Source organism: Schistocerca piceifrons, chromosome 8 (genome assembly GCF_021461385.2).
Source record: "Schistocerca piceifrons isolate TAMUIC-IGC-003096 chromosome 8, iqSchPice1.1, whole genome shotgun sequence".
Lineage (NCBI taxonomy): Eukaryota > Metazoa > Arthropoda > Insecta > Orthoptera > Acrididae > Schistocerca > Schistocerca piceifrons.
Window position 1 is genome coordinate 385,843,122 of NC_060145.1, and position 20,193 is coordinate 385,863,314.

The 20,193-nt window shown below is 44.1% G+C and overlaps 1 protein-coding gene across 1 annotated transcript in view; it reads left to right on the forward strand.

The window, feature by feature from the left end:
• LOC124712371 overlaps positions 1-20,193 on the forward strand; it is a 155,072-nt gene that overhangs the window by 121,610 nt on the left and 13,269 nt on the right. Inside the window, exons 8-9 of the mRNA XM_047242667.1 lie at positions 7,034-7,138; positions 15,493-15,648. Coding sequence (XP_047098623.1) covers positions 7,034-7,138; positions 15,493-15,648 — 261 coding nt within the window. The remainder of the gene's footprint in view (positions 1-7,033; positions 7,139-15,492; positions 15,649-20,193) is intronic.

The following is a 20,193-nucleotide window of genomic DNA, read 5'->3' on the forward strand; positions in this document are numbered from 1 at the left end:
AGTAGTTCTGAGTTTCATTAAATTCTAGTAACGGGGTGACTTCTGAAATTTTCCCGATATATTTCTTCTTCCAGTCTTCGTCTACTCACCTGAGGATGGCCGGACGTCTCTGGGCCGAAATATCGTGACAGAATGTTGATGGGATCCGGCTGCAAACCCAAAAATTACTGTATTTAGTAATGTTGGTCGAAATTTTTAAAAGGGAAACTGATATGTGCGTTGACAGCAGCGTAAGAATTACCCAGGTAGCAATGATTAAACACGCTTATTTATCAAAGAGTAATAGCACATTTACACCAGCATGGACTGAAACAAAACATAAAACAAGTCACGTCTGGAAACAGACTTATGGCTGAAGACCAGTCAGACTGTCATGGAGTCTAAGTTCAATAAACATACGCTTTATAAACATCATTGCCCCTTAGAATGTTCACAGTTAAAGAACAAACTGAATGAACATAGTTTTCGTCCCAGCGGGAGCTAAACAGTCTAATTCAGTGTGCAACCTTTTGAAAGTTAAACAGGAATGAATTTACGAGTCCACAAGTCTGCTACAATGACAGAGTCCCCGTCTTCTTTGGCATAGAGGGTACTAATATTCTAAGTCCACAGTTGGGAGCTCCCACGGTAGCAAAGTAAGACGTGAACGGCAGTGACATTATGTAGCCAGTTCTCGAGTGAGAAGCCTTATGGATGTAATCCTTGCGGAATCGGCACCTGGCCCAGGAAAGCTCACCTGGAGCGAACTGGTCTGGTGCGGCCCGATCACTGCTCAATATGCCACTCAGCGCTAGGATACAGCCGGCCTATTTTCGATCATGTGTTTTGCAGAATAGTGCAGCCCACGGCCTCTAGTGATGCTTTGATTGCCTCCTGCTGGACTGTCGTCGTAACATGACCGCCTGTGTTCCGGAAAACTGTCCCCTGTGTGTCAGGCATCTTCGAGGCGCTAGTGTGACGTCGGTTGCAGGCGTTAAGCCTTAGTACAGCAGAAACAAATAGCAAAAATTTCATTCGGAAAAAATCATTTTTTGTTCTAACAGATGTAAAATTTTATTTATTGTCTACCGGCTTTTGTCCTAACTATCATATTCGTAGAACATAGTAATTACATCAGTTCATAAAAAATATATCTCTGTCAAATACGACAACAAATACGAATTATCACAATAAATGTTTTGTTAAAGTTCCACTGTAGTAGATTTACACAACAGAAATGTCGGAACATGTACACACTTAATAATAACATCAAATAACCACCGCAAGTTCAGTCAGTACTTGAATAATTGATGTACATTATTATCTCCTGCGAAGATGGTAGCCAGTACTGAAGCCGGTAGAGAATAAATAAAATGGCTCAAATGGCTCTGAGCACTATGGGACTTAACAGCGATGGTCATCAGTCCCCTAGAACTTAGAACTACTTAAACCTAACTAACCTAAGGACAGCACACAACACCCAGCCATCACGAGGCAGAGAAAATCCCTGACCCCGCCGGGAATCGAACCCGGGAACCCGGGCGTGGGAAGCGAGAACGCTACCGCACGACCACGAGATGCGGGCAATAAATAAAATTGTACAGCTGTTGGATACGAAAAATGGGTTTTCCACAAATTATTATCAACTGTAGATAATCACTGGAAGGAAAGATTTACAAAAATTTGAAAATGAGAGCTGCATCAACATACACATTACGCTAGCCCCCAAGCGGTGCGTGGCGTAGCGCACAATTCGCGCCAAAGCAATATTTCCCCCCGTCTGTTCCACTCGCGGATCGCGCGAGGGAAAAACGACTGTCTGAATGCCTCAGTACGAGCTCTAGTTTCCCTTATCTTTCAATGGTGATCATTGCGCGATTTGAAAGTTGGTGGTAATAATATATGCGCTACATCCTCGGTGAAGATCGGATTTCGGAATTTAGTGAGCAGCCCCTTCCTTTTAGCGCGCCATCTATCTGCAAGTGTGTCCCACTTCAAACTTTCTATGAGATTTGTAACGCTCTCGCGACGGCTAAGTGTACCAGTCACGAATCTTGCCTCTCTTCTTTTGACCTTCTCAATCTCTTGAATCAGACCCAACTGGTAAGGGTCCCATACAGACGAATAATACCCTAAGACTGGACGAACTAACGTATTGTAAGCTATTTCCTATGTTGAACGTCTGCATCGCTTCAAGATTCTACCAATAAACCGCAATCTAGAGTTCATCTTACCCGTTACTTGCGTAATCTGATCATTCCCTTTGAGATCATTTCGAATAGTCACACCCAGATACTTGACGGATGTTACCGCTTCCAAAGACTGGGCATTTATTTTGTACGTGTACATTAATGGGGATTTTTGCCTTATTATACGCAGTTATAAGAGTAAATATCAAATAATCTGTTAAGTTACAGTAGAACCAGATTTTGAATCGAAAAATTAGGTTATGACGAACAAAGAGCCATCTAACTGAAGATATTGCTCAAATGCTTGGAATGGATATTAAATCGATAAAAAGAGCAGAGGATAGAACGGAATTATATAACAAATTTTTAACATTCCTTCCTCTCCACTCCAACACTAAACACCTTCTGATGTCCTTCATTTAACACATGTCTGACCACAACTTCACAACCGTTACATACGCCGATTATCAGTCCCTGTATTTTCCGTAATTTCCCTAAATCGCTTAAGGTAAATGTCGGTATAGTTCCTTTAAATGGGCACTACCGCTTTCCTTCCCCGTCCTCTCCTAGTCTGTGCTCCGTATCTAATGTCTCGATATCGACGGGACGTTAAAAAATAATCTCCTCCTCGTCGTCCTCCACTATCCTTGTACTAAATCTCGCCTACACTAACACATTGCTAAACTTACACCAACACACTTCAGCCATCATATGTCAAATAAATTGTTATCATTATCACTGTGACATGTAACCATGGTAACAGATTTAACACACTTCTATTCCTGCCCGTTTCAAGGGCTCTTTTCTCCTCATTCCTACCCATAAGTTTCCAAGAGCTTTTTTCATGCTCATCTTTTCCACCATTCCATCACACATCTTTTGTCAAACGATCTCCCACGTAAAATCCACATTAATTACACTAATGGCCATTAAAATTGCTACACCAAGAAGAAATGCAGATGATAAACGGGTATTCATTGGACAAATATATTATACTAGAACTGACATGTGATTACATTTTCAAGCAATTTGCGTGCATAGTTCCTGAGAAATCAGTACCCAGAACAACCACCTCTGGCCGTAATAACGGCCTTGATACGCCTGCGCATTGAGTCAAACAGAGCTTGGATGGCGTGTACAGGTACAGCTGCCCATGCAGCTTCAACACGATCCTACAGTTCATCAAGAGTAGTGACTGGCATATTGTGACGAGCTAGTTGCTCGGCCACCATTGACCAGACGTTTTCAATTGGTGAAAGATCTGGAGAATGTGCTGGCCAGGGCAGCAGTCGATCATTTTCCGTATCCAGAAAGGCCGGTACAGAACCTGCAATATGCGGTCGTGCATTATCCTGCTGAAATGTAGGGTTTCGCAGGGATCGAATGAAGGGTAGAGCCACGGGTCGTAACACATCTGAAATGTAACGTCCACTGTTCAAAGTCCTGTCAATGCGAACATGAGGTGACCGAGACGTGTAACCAATGGCAACCCATTCCATCACGCCGGGTGATAGGTCAGTATGGCGATGACGAATACAAGCTTCCAATGTGCGTTCACCGCGATGTCGCCAAACACAGATGCTGTAAACAAAACCTGGATTCATCCTAAAAAATGACGATTTGCCACTCGTGCACCCATAATCCATGCTACTGCAAACGTCGTCGAACTGTTCGTGCAGATGGTTGTTGTCTTGCAAACGTCCCCATTTGTTGACTCAGGGATCGAGACGTGGCTGCACCATCCGTTACAGCCATGCGGAAAAGATGCCTGTCATCTCGACTGCTAGTGATACGAGGCCGTTGGGATCCAGCACGGCGTTCCGTATTACCCTCCTCAACCCACCGACTCCATATTCTGCTAACAGTCATTGGATCTCGACCAACGCGAGCAGCAATGTCGCGATACGATAAACCGCAATCGCTATAGGCTACAATCCGACCTTTATCAAAGTCGAAAACGTGACGGTACGCATTTCTCCTCCTTACATGAGGCATCACAACAACGTTTCACCAGGCAACGCCGGTCAACTGCTGTTTGTGCATGAGAAATCGGTTGGAAACTTTCCTCATGTCAGCACGTTGTAGGTGTCGCCACCGGCGCCAACCTTGTGTGAATGCTCTGAAAAGCTATTCATCTGCATATCACAGCATCTTCTTCCTGTCGGTTAAATTTCGTGTCTGTAGAACGTCATCTTCGTGGTGTAGCAATTTTAATGGCCAGTCGTGTATTACCTTGTCACGAGTCGCACACTTACTACCAGCTGCTTCCTCAAAATCAGCAGACCCGATTTCCAACCCCTCCTCACTTCCTGTTAGTCACAAAGCCACGCACCTCCAAGGTCAGAAGTAATGTTACAGGCAATGGAAGACATCAGTTTCTGTCATGACAAACCTAGAGAAACTTGGTCCTTTAAATATAACCGTTGTATGACACGTGTAATTTAACACCATTTTAATCTTTCAAACTATCTTTACATATTATAAAACTCTTTGTACAATTGTTATCGTCGCTTTTGGTCCGAAGACTTATTTGATGTCTCTCTCCAAGTTCGTTTGTCCTATTCAAGCTTCTTCATCTCAGTATAACTACCGCAACCTATATCCATTTGAACCTGCTTACTGTATCCAAGACTTTGCTTCGCTCTACAGTTTTTATCCCCCAAACTTCACTTTATTACCAAAATGACCGTGATGATGCCTCGCGATGTGTCCTGTCAATCAGTCCTTTCAAATGTTGAAATGTGTGTGAATTCCTAAGGGACCAAAGTTTTTAGGTCATCGGTCCCTAGACTTACACACTACTTAAACTAACTTATGCTGAGAACAACACACGCACCCATTCCCGAGGGAGGCCCCCGGCGGAAGGGGCCGGGCAGTCCGTGACATGACGCCTTAAACCGCGCGGCCACTCCGCGCGGCAATCAGTCCTTTCTTTTAGTCAAGTTGTGCGCTAAACGTTTTTTTCCTCAATTCCGTTCAGTGCCTTCTAATTAGTTATTCGATCTTCAGCATTCTTGTGCAGTCCCTTATTTACAAATCTTGTATTCTCTGCTTGCCCTAACTGCTTATCGTCCACGTTTCACTTACGTATAAGGAAGCACATTACACAGACATCTTCAAAAACACTTCCTAACACTTATTAGATATTAACAAAGCCCTCTTCTTCATAAATGCTCTCCCTGCTGTGCCAAATCTGCATTTTGTACCCTCTCTGTTTTGGCAATCATCAGTTATTTTGCTCCCCAAACAGTGCGACTCATCTACTGCTTTTGCTGTCTCATTTATTTAATTCCTACAGCATCGTCTGATTTAATTCCACTAAATTCCACTACCCTTGTCTTACTTTTGGTGCTATTCATCTTGTAATCTCTTTCCAAGACATTTTCCATTCTCCATTTCTTAGCTACCGTGGCCGGTTTCGAATTACCTAGTGTGGGAACCTTTATTCATCAGTGTAGCATTGTTCCTCATTCACAGTGGATAAAAGTTCCACCGTCCATTCCATTCACATCTACATACATAAGTCGCAAGCCACCGGATGGTGTATGGACGAGGATACCATGTGCTACTCGTACATGGAGGGAGGGAAAAACGACTACATCTCTCCATGCAAGTTCTAATTCCTCTTTTCTTGTCTTGGCGGACGTTACGCAAAATACATGTTAGAGTTAGTAGAGTCGTTCTGCAATCTGCTGCAAATGTCTGGTCTCTCCATTCCCTCAGTAGTGTTTTTCGAAAAAAAAAGCTTCGTTTTCCCTCCAGGCATTCCCATTCGAGTTCACGTAGCATCTCCATAACACTCGCATGTTGATTAAATCTGTCGTTAACAAATGTAGCAGCACGTATTTTAACTGCTTCGATATCTTCATTTAAACCTATTTTGTGGGAGTCCCAAACACTGAAACAGCATTTAAGAATGTGTCGCATTATTATTCTGTATGCGGTCTCCATTGTAGATGAGCTACAGTTCCCTAAAACTCTCCCAGTAAAACCATTCGCCTTCCCTACTACCGTCCTTACGTGCTCCTTCCATATCATATCGCTTTCTAACGTTACGCTAGGTATTTAATCGACATTACTGTGTGAAGCAGCACAACACTCGTTCCGTACTCGAACACCACTAAATTGTTTTTCCTACTCATCTGCATTAAATTACGTTCTTCTCCATTTGTACCAAGCTGCCATTCCTCATAATAAATAGAAATTCTGCTTAAGTCACTTTTCTGTACACTATAACGTCAGCAGCCAACAGTCACAGATTAACGCTCACCCTATCCGTCACAATATTAATGTACACAGAGAACAAGAGTGGTGCTATCAAACTTGCTTGGGGCACTGTTGTTTCTGACGAACGCTTGCCGTCGAGGGCGGCGTACTGCGTTCTATCACTTACGAACTCTTCGAGCCACTCACACATCCTCGAACTTTCGTTAAGTCTGCAGTGGGATCCCATATCAAACGCTTTCCGGAAATCTAGGGATATGTAATCTGACTATTCAACTGCTCTTCCAAGTCCTCCGCCGCCTCTGACAGAATCACAGTGGCAAACACCAAAGTTTTTATTTCTTCTCCATGAATTTTAATTTCCTTCGCAAATTTCTTCTTTGTTTTCTTTACTGCTTACTCAATGTATAAAATGAATAACATCGAAGATAGGCTACAACTCTGCTTTACGTCCTTCCGTGCCGGACGTAATAGTTACTGTTGATATTTCATCAAGCGTCAGTTTGTCCGTTGGATTAATTAACATTAAAGAAATAATAAACTGCATGAGAAAGACACTTATGCCTATGTGAGTACTGAAAATGATTTTAATTCGCTTCTGGTCAATTACTCCGACTTATAAAGTCTTTCAGCTGTTGCAGGAAGACATTGAGGTAGTCGGAATGACCAAGATGGTGGTGGGATCGGCGCTCTATGCCTACCAGACGGCGATCTTGTGTCTCCTAGGGCAGAAGATCACAACAGAGGTCAGTTTTCCACGTACGTACAGTCTTTCTGTCAGTACATATAGCCTTTTTGTCAGTGCTTCCTCCCATGAAGTGTGTCAAAGAAACCTTCATTTGTGTTACACCTCGAGGGAGATGCAACAGCTCCGAAGTCATTACTTTCGTTATATCTTCTTAACTCTTTCCACTTCTGCCATCAAATTATGAGTGTAAAGTAGGAGTATGCACTTGTTCATTAACAGAATTGAACCGTGATTTATTTTCCAAGGATATTCTTAAGAATTTATTTTATTTACTAGCGATTCATCAAGAACATTAACACATTTAATCACACTATGTAAGGATGGAAGTACTTGCCAGGGAGTAACTGATGAAATCATAATCAAATTCCTTTTAACAAATGGGAATTTTATTCACTTTAATAGTGCCTAAAAGCATTTTTTTGTAAAGAAACAGATTTGAAATTATAATCAGAAAGCACCCGCTAAATATCAAAGTTACAATTTATTCAGAGGCAGAAAGAAACAAGTTTTGACTGTATGAGCTTTCGGGCAGAGAACCTTGCCGCTCCCTTTTGACACAGCTGTAGCTACGACCGCTCCAACAGCCTCTGAAAGACTACACTGGTGCAAATCTGCAACACACACGTAACTTCAAACTAAGAGTTTTAATAATTTACACAAGCACACAAAATATGCACCCCCCGGTAGGAGGGGTACGATTAAAATATTAACCTTGCCACCAAAGGTGCAACTTGATTTTAACTTCTAAGAAAAGTCTTACGGTGGTAGGGTGACAACTTTATATACTAAAATGATCATTTAAATAAAAGCCCACGGAATGCAATCTTATATAAAATTCTATAAGGTTGGCCAAACAATAGTTAAGATCCTCTACAGTACACTGATACTGCCTCTCAAGATCATAGGCAATAATATCAAAGTTTCCAAAGATCAAAACATATTTCAGGTATTAGGCCGTTACACTCTAAGCAATAAATTCGTTAACACACCAAATCCGACAAACATGGCAGAAGCAGCTAATAACGTACGGTAGATTGATAGGGAGATTACCGAACAACCCGAACCGCACGTTGCTCTAACCCACTCCTACTCCACAAGGGAAAAACGGACCACCCAATTTATAAACAACCCCCTTCCCGCGGGTAGGCAAACGGAGAAGAATGGTGGGACGCCCCAAAGCAAAACGGCTCGTGACCTCACCAAGAAAACAAGTAGAATTTAACAAGAGTAAGTCAAACAACATATCACCAATCACTTAACTTCTAATAAACTCTTATGACCACTACCGAACAAACAACCTCGAGGCAGTATGGAGCAGTACTGAAAGCAAACTTGAGGGTGGAGAGTAAAGTGGGTGTTACTGTAGCCAACAGCTTGTACAGTGAGTATATGGAACAAGTTTATTTCCAAACAAGACACACAGCGCGTGCCATCGACATTTGCATTGTTGTGCGCATATTGAGTTCAATATAGGGTGTCCCAGAAATGTTGCCAGAAACTTCAAGGGGTTGTAGAGGGTGTCTTGAGGAACAAATCACGAATAGGATCCAATGTCGGGGAACGTCAGCCGACGACATTACAGAGCGTCGAAGTTATAGGCATCGGCCCCTGCCACGAGGCCACCACTTTGACAGCAAATGTGACTTTGTAGGCTGATGGATCGTGGGCGGAACATCTCAAATTGTTGTTTGTTATGGAGTGACCACGACTGATTGCCACGGTCGCCAGCGGAGAAGATGGCGAACCGTAACGAAATGTCACGGTTGGTTCTCTGCGTTTCCTCCTTGTCTGTATCGCGTTACTCTTGAAATTCCCGCTTCGCGCTCTGTTGTTTCCTTACCCTAGCCAGAGGGCTCTGTGGCGTTGCTGCGGCCGGCTGCCTGCCGTGTTTGCGGGAGAGCATCGATCTGGAGGAGGGACTCTTAATTGCGGACGTCTGGGAGCGTACAGGAGGCCACGCCGTTTTGCTGGTGTTTGGCGTGACTCGTGTCACGTGTGATGCATCGTTAGAGCCGTGATAGCAGCCGATGTTACTATCTTGGTCGCAGATGGATCAAAGGGGATGAGGCCTGGTTGTCCATTGAAACTTCTGTCCCGCCCGCATCTCGTGGTCGTGCGGTAGCGTTCTCGCTTCCCACGCCCGGGTTCCCGGGTTCGATTCCCGGCGGGGTCAGGGATTTTCTCTGCCTCGTGATGGCTGGGTGTTGTGTGCTGTCCTTAGGTTAGTTAGGTTTAAGTAGTTCTAAGTTCTAGGGGACTTATGACCACAGCAGTTGAGTCCCATAGTAAAAAAAAAAAAAAAAAAAAAAAAAAAAAAACTTCTGTCCTACGGATGTCGTCGGACTTAATGTAAGACGCTTTGACCATTATTTTGCGTTATTTGCAAGCAACAGGGCATTCCGGAGTCTGCAGTAATTCGGCGAAGATTATTTGTTTCGTCCGTGTGTAAATGACTGAACATGGAGCAGTTTACTTAATGTTCACCTTATGCTCGTGCTCTGCGTGTGCTGTTTTGCGAGTGTAAACTTCACTCTCACCTTTGTCTGTTGATTTTGAGCGTATCGTCAAATACTTCATCCAAGTAGTGACTTTAAATTAATTAGCTGGATTATTCCATTCCCTCGTCACGGCGAGTGTTAAATGGCAAAAGGCGCGCGGGATTAGCCGTGCGGTCTAAGGCGCTGCAGTCATGGACTGTGCGGCTGATCCCGGCGGAGGTTCGAGTCCTCCCTCGGGCATGGGTGTGTGTGTTTGTCCTTAGGATAATTTAGGTTAAGTAGTGTGTAAGCTTAGGGACTGATGACCTTAGCAGTTAAGTCCCATAAGATTTCACACACATTTGAACATTTTAAATGGCAAAGTAGAATTGTAGACCTTAACTTACTACCTCATTTGCGTGGCTTCAGTCTAACGTGTTAACTAATTAAAGTTTGTGGTAAACAAAGGTATTTAAGTATGTTGTTTTAAAATATTATCGGAAATGTGTCACCGATTTATGTTGCGCTAGTTGAGTCTGGGGTATGAACTGATGTGTTGGCACGTCTGTCATGTAAGGGAATCCTGCGAGTTTTGATTACCTTCTGACCAGGGTCCTTGTTAGACGCTTGTCTTTAAACGCCGTTAACCTGCTTTGGCTATTTTAAATTAATCAATGCTTAATAGCCCAACACAGTTTGTCGCCCGTCAGAAGCCATGTACGTGTTATCTGTTCCTTTATTCTAGTCAATCCATAAGCATGCTATTCTTAATTTGTTACTCTAGCTAACCATTAAGTTGCCATTTTTGGGGTGTTTAGATGGAATGCGGCTTTATAGTTTTTCCACAAGTTTTTAATTGTGCTTATACGCGTATATATATATATATATATATATATATATATATATATATATATATATATATATATATATATATAATTCACCTTAATGTTCTAGTCAATGTGTAAACTTGATAATTAGTTTCCCTTTAAAAGGAGTGTGCCTGCCTTGATATTGTAAGTGACTGCTTCATAACCAGTTCTTTAACACGCCTAAGCGCATGTTTATATTTATGGGAGAACTTAAAGTGTGTTCCGCTGTTGGACTTTAGTTAAAGTGCATAAAACTGAACCAGGTGTTTATTATTGTTCTAGTGTTTAAATATCGGAGGGAGGTGCGTGTGTCTCAGATGGAGTTAGATGGTGTGTAGAAAGGGCTTGTCTCCTATGAATGCGGTGCTCTGTTGCCTCGGTCGACCACGGTTTTGGACACAGGTTTCCGTCTGCAGTTTATTTTTCTCCTTACACAAAACATTATAAGTTTTAAAGGACCCCAGGAGAAAAATAAACCGCCAGTGGAAACCCATGACCAAAACTGTTATCCACTTAGACAACAGAGCATCACTTTCTTAGGACCTTCCATGCCACAGCTAGCTCCATTTTATTCACTGGCGATCGTGGCAATCAGTCACTATCACTGAATAACAAAATACATTGCGAGACATTCTAATTATGGTCCGTCAGCGTACAAAGTCACGTTTGCTGCTGAATAGGTAGGCTAGTGGTAGGCGCTGGCGCCTATTACTCGGTGCTCTGTAGCATCGTTGGATCATGTATTACCCATAAATTCAAACAAGAACTTTGTAGGGCAGCTGCAAGCACAACCGTAATGAAATGCAATTATTCTTCAACGAGCCACCAGTGATACGGAGATGGCTTATGCGAAAATGCTCTGAACAATCTTCCAAGTTTTGCCAGTGGGGTTCGAGTTCATGCTGTAGAAGTAATGAAGGATGGAATTCAGTGTCCCATCCATGACGAGGTCGTGAGAGATGGAGCAGCTGCCTTAAGCTGTTCAGAGAAACAATGGAAAAGCTAAACCTAGTTTGAACACAGTTGGCATCTCTGTATACCAAAATTTCACTCCAAATCACTTACAGGCTTAATCTCGTATTCTTCGATAATGTTTAAGTGCAATACGTTTCGTCATTTTATAGTGTTGTAGTTTCAATGCCCAGCACTGTATTAGTCTCTAAACAATAAGGTTCTCTTCGAATCAGGTGCACGGGCACTCCCATGGGTGAATTTAGTGGCCAAGCCTGCTGTACAGCATCACAAACCAAAGGATTAGTGTGTTGTCTGAGGCTTTCCCGACGTAATAATTGCTTCGAAGGCTCTTAGCCATTGTGTCGGATGGGACTGTTTCCACGGGGCAGCTGCTCCTCATCTTCAGGTGTGACTGTCGCTTGCTGCTAAGAAAGCGCAGGCGCCAATGGACGGGGCTTTCATCACCCATCGCCTCCCACTGGTATATTATAGACTCTCGTTCATAGGGCTAGCTGTCTCAGATCCAGAGAGCTTATCAGCACAGCTTAGCTGCCTTCACTCTGTGTTTCTCCAGAGTAAGTACTCCAATAATCTGATTCACAATGTATTTCCACCAGAACGCACAAAAGGTCAAGAGCAACCAGAAGAAACGGAGAAGTCCATCAGGATATTTTTCTACCTTATGGTGGTGGTGTGTTCTTTGAGATCGGCGACCTGTCCAAGAAAAATCGAATAAAATATTTTCTTGCACCCTCTAGCGCAAGTGTAAACTGTGGTAGGTTCCGTCAAAGACGACCTATATCTAAGGATACTAGGAGTATGTAAAATCCCACGCCAATTTGCGAAATATTACACTGGCCATCCGTGTTCTTCTGTTAAAGGTGAACATGAACATTATACCAGATTAGGTGAACCAGAAAAATCTGCTGTTGTTGACAATTGTGTTGACATGGGACATGGCATGATCCTCTCTTTCGCCTCTTCGAACTGCGATCCCAACCTTAAAAATTCAGTCTGAATACAGAGACATGGGATTTCAGTTCAGTAGGGCACGGGAACCAATACTGGTAGCACTAAGACATAGTCAGCCACAAATAAATAAATACAACAAGTTAACGCACGGGGGAATCGAAGCCAAGATAGTTAATTTGGACACCAACATCTTACCTGTGCCCGTACGCTAGGGTAAGCGACTTGCGGCCAGGCTTCCCCAGTGCGGGAGCGTGTGACCTGTTTCTCCGACAGGGGGCTCCGCTTGGAGCCTGTACTTTCCTAGCGAACCAGCGCATAAACTGGCGAGACACATCAGCAAGCAACAGTCGTACCTAAAGATGAACTGCTAATTCATGCAAATACTGTGCAGTTTGAACGGTACCATTCGAGGCAGCGCCTGTGAGCCTTTGAAGCGAAGTTTATTTGTTTCTATGTGGTCACCAGCCTCCACATCCATGGTGTTTCAAAGTGAACATACGGGTTTTAAGGCTTTTTAGCATTTATTACATTCAACTTACAATTATAAATGAAATCAAATTAAAGAGAAACTCAAAAAATTTTGTTTGTTTACCTGTGCACAAAGGAGAGAGTGTTGAACAACATAGAGTGACCGAAGAAGGTGTTTAGCGATCGCGCCTTACACTTGTAGCCCCAGTTCTGAAGGCATGTCGTGAACTAAAAGTTCCAGCGGCGTTTGAGTGGAGAGTTTTAAGAAGACGCTTACAACAACGTCCTTATCGTTTGTAGTTGTTACAAGCTCTAAATCTTACACTCTACGATTTACGGGCCAACTTTGCAAACAAAATGTTATTGTACGACGATGAAGATTTTCTGGGTCGTGTCGTCCTCAGTGATGAATCGACATTTCCCCTAAGAGGAAATGTGAACGCGCATAATGTTCGCATGTGGGGCGGTCTCCAAATCCCCACGAGATGGAGAACCTGCAACGAGACACCCCTATATTGAATGTTCTTTGTGCCATATCCTGCGGAAATTTTATGGGCCTTTCTTTTTCGGTTAAGCCACCGTAAAAGCAACCGTAACTGGTGTCTCTTATCTTGATATCTTATAAGTTTGGCTTTTTCATCAGTTGGAAGAAGCTGAACCACAGAGCTTTATCAGGAAAGCAAGATGGTGCGCCGCCTCACTAGCGTAACTCAGTACGCGACTGATCGAACAACGGTGTATCCAACCGCTGAATTGGACGCAAGGGGCGTGTTGACGGAGTTTGTTTTGCAAGACCACCACGTTGACACGCAACCTGACGCCAGTCTTTGGGGTTTCACTACCAGCTGATCTACCCACTTTAGAAACAGCATTCTTGCAACAGCTACTCCAGACACACTGATCAAGGTTTGGGAAGAACTTTCCTAGCGACTCAATGTGTGACGGATGGTGCACACATTGAACATGTGTAAGAAAAGCTGTTGGAGTTGCCCTATCATTTGATGTATTATTTTTAACTGTACGTTGAATGTAATAAATGCTACGAAGCCTTAAAACGCGAATATTCATTATGAAACACCTTGTATTTTACAAATGAAAACATGGTCTGTTGTCTGGTGTATAATGATGTTCTTTGTTTAATTTGTGTGAGCAGCTGATTTAGGCTTTGGGTCGTTTTCAACCATTTTCATGACAGCATCTTATGTACACCACAATGTTAAACGTGATGTACATAATCTGATGTCACACATATGCTGGAAGAAAGGGGATGTTGCAGGAAAAGCTAACACAAACAAAGTTATTCCATCAGATTCTGATTTTGAGTTTACAAAGTTGACAAAAATATTTCGTGGCAAATATGTAAAAAACTTTTAACTTAATTTCACTTTGTCCGAAATTTCTTCACTTCGGTATGCATCTGTCACTTCTTGTAATGTAGAAAGGACATATGCACGAGGGGCATTCAATAAGCAGTGAAACACATTTTTTTCTGAACGTAGGTTGATTTTATTCAGAATTCAATACAACATATTATTTCCCACTCTTTTGGGGCTACAAAACCCTATTTTTAAACACAAGCTCCGTTCAATGCGACGACCTTATGCCACCTTACTGGCAAGGCGTGTGTGCCAGCATGGTACCACTCTACTGGTCGATGTCGGAACTAACGAACATCTTGCTGCATTAACTACCTCCCCATCGTCCATGTACTGCTTCCGGAGGAGCGCCTCCTTCATTGGACGAAACAGAAGGAGGTCGGAAGGTGCAAGATCCGAGCTATAGAGTGAATGAAGAAGGATATTCCGATGAAGTTTTGTGAGCTCCTCTCGGGTGCACAGACTTGTGCTAGACCTTGCGTTGTCTCGAAGAAGAAGAAGAAGAAGAAGAAGAAAAAGAAGAAGTTCGTTTGCATTTTTGTTGAGACAAACACGCTGAAGTCATTTCTTCAATTTTCGGGGGCTGCATACTGCCGGGCGTTATGCGGGCGATAGGACAGGATTGCGCTACATTGTTGCAGTGCTGACAGATGCCTCGGTCACTCACTGTGCTTTTGTTCACTGCCAGGTCTCCGTAGATATTCTGCAAACAGCTATGAATATCAACAACGCTCTGGTTTTCTGCTAATAGAAACAGTTCTCTGCTTGGAACACACCTCCGTTACAGTCGCCATTTTGTAGGCTACATATAGCGTCGCCTCCAATAGGAACTTCATGAAACTATAGGAACTGAAGTGGGAATATTCCACAATGCTCATGTACAAATTCTCTGTATTTTCAACTGAAATTTACCGAGGAAAGAAACATTTTTCATTACGTGCTAAACACGCCACGCACGAAAATATTTTGTCAAATAAATGCACCAGCCAAGGTGAAAAAAATTGGGGAAATTTGATGTTGCGAAATTTCAAAAGAAAAAAAATTAGCTAACACCACAAATTAAATATAGAACGTTATTATAAAATCTGCAATGGACCTTGTTTTCGTTTGTTTCAAGCAAAGGATTACAGGTTGAAAAAGTGAGCTATCTTGTGCACCACTGCCTATATAGTATAAGTAGTGACAAGACAGGAGACTTTCTCCAGCACTGACCATCTTTTTCTTTTATTTTCCAAGAGCGAGCACCTGTCAGCATCCGCCTACGGCAGCTGCTGGTGGGAAGGCGACAGCCGCTATCGGAAACTGCTACTGGTCTTCTGCCAACGGTCTTCGAAGGCTCTCTCCATCAGGGTCTGCGGCCTCTACTCGCTTTCCAGGGAGACACTCCTCCAGGTGAGGCTAAGCCTCTTGCCACCCCTCTGTGGCCTTTGACAGGCCAAGCGACATACACAGTGTAACATTTCACATTTCACTTTCCTTGTGTCTTGACCATACTGTTATTATTGCGAAAAATACCTTACACATTTCGATATTCCGAAATTTTCAAAAGCAGTGTTATGTCAATCAGGTAACATTGTCCATTAGAAACAGTGCATCACGTAAACATTCTCAGTCACGAGATTGAGAATATTGCCGTGATACAATGTATCTACTGAACAATTTTACATGACTGACATAACACTGCCTTTGAAAATGAAGGAATGTCGAACGCGTAAGCTGTTTTTGAGAATAATAAAATTGTGCCCAAGACACAAGAGAAGTTATTAAAGTGGATCCCAATGGCCGCTTCGCCTCACGGTACTGCATTTCACATTTCCTTACATCGTTTCTTAGAGTCATCACTATAGCCGAGATTTTCATGCGCTATCAAACCGTAAGACACGCATGCAGTCATGCATTATCGTATCACTGAACATGCACACTGAGGCAGCAAAACAATAAAGTTTATGCAGTATAATAATTCAGTTCTATGTCTATTTCTATTTTCTTCTGAAAGTACGCGACAGCCAATTCCTTGAGATTTTCTTCGCTTAGGCTTATCAGATGGTTATCGGACAGAAAAATTTTCTACATATAAAACAGAGATGGGCAAACTCGTTCATCCTTGGGAACTAGATCACTGGTGATCGCTCTTTTTGAGAACCTTTCATTTTTACTCGTTCACCGTTCGTTTGTGCTTGTTATATGGTTCTTATGAAAAATTAGTAGCACAAGTGCCTGAAGATGGAAGGCGCCAAGAGGGGGAAACTTGCCTGCCCCCTAGAATACAGAGTTTTTATTCATAACAGAATTCTCACACACTTGTAATTTTCGTAATTCTGCAAAACCTCCCGTTTAGCCAACTGTAGCGTTATGTAACTGATCGCAGTGAAATAATATAAGGCGGCGCACGTAAAACCGGCCCCGAGTACAGACAGCTTGCCAGTTACGCACGATTTTTTGACGGCTACGAGCAGAATAGATAAACATGTATTAATTAGGCAGTAAAGAAATGACAGAAAGGTAATGCAAACAACAACTTAGAAACAATAGGTGATGATTGTCGGGCAGAATGAGCAGTTTAGTACTCGGGGCCGATTTTTCGTGCGCTTCCCTGTACCACTGAAATAATATTGTAGAAGTTATCAAATTGTCTTTACAAAATGTGACATCAGACACACGACTATTGAGTGCGGGCTTCATTCGGTTGTTAAGTCGGTCTGTCTTCCATAACTATGAATATGCTCTTTTACCTTGGATCAAGAAAAGACAGAAAATGACCACTCGTGTGTGCCGTGCCGACTTCCTTTGCAAGTGTAATGACAAAAAATCTTGCCTTTTTACAAGTATTTGTTCTGCTATTTATCGAAATAGTGAAGTAAGCTGATATGTCGTTTCGTTACCTGAAAAAATGTATGTATAACATACCACGTAATTTTTATGTAATTTACGTAATTATAAAATACGTTTTAATTACCGGTCATGGACGCTGAATAGAATACGAAAAGAACCAGAAGTTCAAAGTTCAAAAAAGGTTTGAAAGTGATCTAGAGTGGGCGTGCGCAGCGAACGAAACGAACAGCAACTCGATATTGAACTAACTAGGAGCAGTCGACAGTGGAACTGCAACGACTGGCCACGCGAAGAAGGACGAGTCCGGCCGAGCGAGACCGAGACCGAGGCAGACGGGAACGGGACCGAGGCTGGAACGAGGCCGGCCGACGTGCCGTTGCGGGAAAGAGACCGACCGTTTCCCGTTCCCGGGAACTATAAGTAGAAAGCCGCGACCGAAGTGAACTATGAAAGACCGTTCCTTAGAATTCGTTCCTCGCTCGTTCCGTTCATCTTGGTGAATTGTTCCTTTGGACCCGTTGGTTCGCGAACGGCCCATCTCTAATACACTCCTGGAAATGGAAAAAAGAACACATTGACACCGGTGTGTCAGACCCACCATACTTGCTCCGGACACTGCGAGAGGGCTGTACAAGCAATGATCACACGCACGGCACAGCGGACACACCAGGAACCGCGGTGTTGGCCGTCGAATGGGGCTAGCTGCGCAGCATTTGTGCACCGCCGCCGTCAGTGTCAGCCAGTTTGCCGTGGCATACGGAGCTCCATCGCAGTCTTTAACACTGGTAGCATGCCGCGACAGCGTGGACGTGAACCATATGTGCAGTTGACGGACTTTGAGCGAGGGCGTATAGTGGGCATGCGGGAGGCCGGGTGGACGTACCGTCGAATTGCTTAACACGTGGGGCGTGAGGTCTCCACAGTACATCGATGTTGTCGCCAGTGGTCGGCGGAAGGTGCACGTGCCCGTCGACCTGGGACCGGACCGCAGCGACACACGGATGCACGCCAAGACCGTAGGATCCTACGCAGTGCCGTAGGGGACCGCACCGCCACTTCCCAGCAAATTAGGGACACTGTTGCTCCTGGGGTATCGGCGAGGACCATTCGCAACCGTCTCCATGAAGCTGGGCTACGGTCCCGCACACCGTTAGGCCGTCTTCCGCTCACGCCCCAACATCGTGCAGCCCGCCTCCAGTGGTGTCGCGACAGGCGTGAATGGAGGCACGAATGGAGACGTGTCGTCTTCAGCGATGAGAGTCGCTTCTGCCTTGGTGCCAATGATGGTCGTATGCGTGTTTAGCGCCGTGCAGGTGAGCGCCACAATCAGGACTGCATACGACCGAGGCACACAGGGCCAACACCCGGCATCATGGTGTGGGGAGCGATCTCCTACACTGGCCGTACACCACTGGTGATCGTTGAGGGGACACTGAATAGTGCACGGTACATCCAAACCGTCATCGAACCCATCGTTCTACCATTCCTAGACCGGCAAGGGATCTTGCTGTTCAACAGGACAATGCACGTCCGCATGTATCCCGTGCCACCCAACGTGCTCTAGAAGGTGTAAGTCAACTACCCTGGCCAGCAAGATCTCCGGATCTGTCCCCCATTGAGCATGTTTGGGAGTGGATGAAGCGTCGTCTCACGCGGTCTGCACGTCCAGCACGAACGCTGGTCCAACTGAGGCGCCAGGTGGAAATGGCATGGCAAGCCGTTCCACAGGACTACATCCAGCATCTCTACGATCGTCTCCATGGGAGAATAGCAGCCTGCATTGCTGCGAAAGGTGGATATACACTGTACTAGTGCCGACAATGTGCATGCTCTGTTGCCTGTGTCTATGTGCCTGTGGTTCTGTCAGTGTGATCATGTGATGTATCTGACCCCAGGAATGTGTCAATAAAGTTTCCCCTTCCTGGGACAATGAATTCACGGTGTTCTTATTTCAATTTCCAGGAGTGTATAAAGTCCTTTTAACGAGGAAGCTTCAATAATTAATGTAACACATTTTTCCAGGCCAATTTTGGTTGAAAAATAGCGAATTTGTGCAATATTCCTGTGTCCGTCCCATAGTTTCATGAAATTCCGATAGTTGGCGGCGGTATAGGTATCCTTCGAAATGGCGTCTAGCACAGAGGTGCGTTCTAAGCAGAGAGCAGCCATTGAGTTACTTTTGGCGGAAAACTAGGGCATCGCAGATATCCATAGGTGTATGCAGAATGTCTATGGAGATCTGGCAGTGAACAAGAATACGGAGAGTCGTTGGGTGAGACATCTGTCACCGTCGCAACAAGGTCGCGCAAACTTGTCTCATCTCCCGCCCCGATCCGCCGCCCGCACAGACCTATGACTCCTGCAAAGGATCGTGTGGACACGCTCATTCCAGGTGACCGACGACTTATAAACAAACGCTCGCTGATCAGCTGGACATCTCTGTTTGTAGTGCAGATACACTCGTCTACCAATCGGGGTACTTAAAGGTGTGTGCCCCGTGGGTTCCCCGCAGCTTAACAGAAGACCATCTATGCGGAATTGCTTGCGCGTTACGAATCTGATCGTGACAATTGCTTGACGAACATCGGTAGAGGCGACAAAACATCGGTTCATCACTTCGAACCAAAAACAAACCGCCAATCCATGGAGTGGCTCCACACCACCTACCCTCCGAGGAAAAAGTTCGAAGCCGCTCCCTCAACAAGTAAGTTCATGGCGACGGTCTTGTAGGACTCTGAACGGATTATTCTATTTTATGTCTCCCCTCATGGTGCAACGATCAATTCTGAAGTGCATTGTACTAGCCTCAGGAAACTGAAAAAACGACTTCAGCTAGTTCGTCGCCAAAAAAATGCAAACGAACTGCTTCTCCACGACACCCCAACACCTCACAAAAGTTTGCGCAGCCGAGAGTAGCTCACAAAACTTCATTGGACTTTCTCCTCATCCACCCTACAGAGCGCATCTCGCACATTCCATCTACACTCACTTTCATAAATTAAGGATAATTGCAGAATGTGGTGCCACACAACGTGGCACTACACGAAAACAGGCGTTATTAGCGTAGGCACATAGGGAACACACACGACACAGATCTGTAAGTCC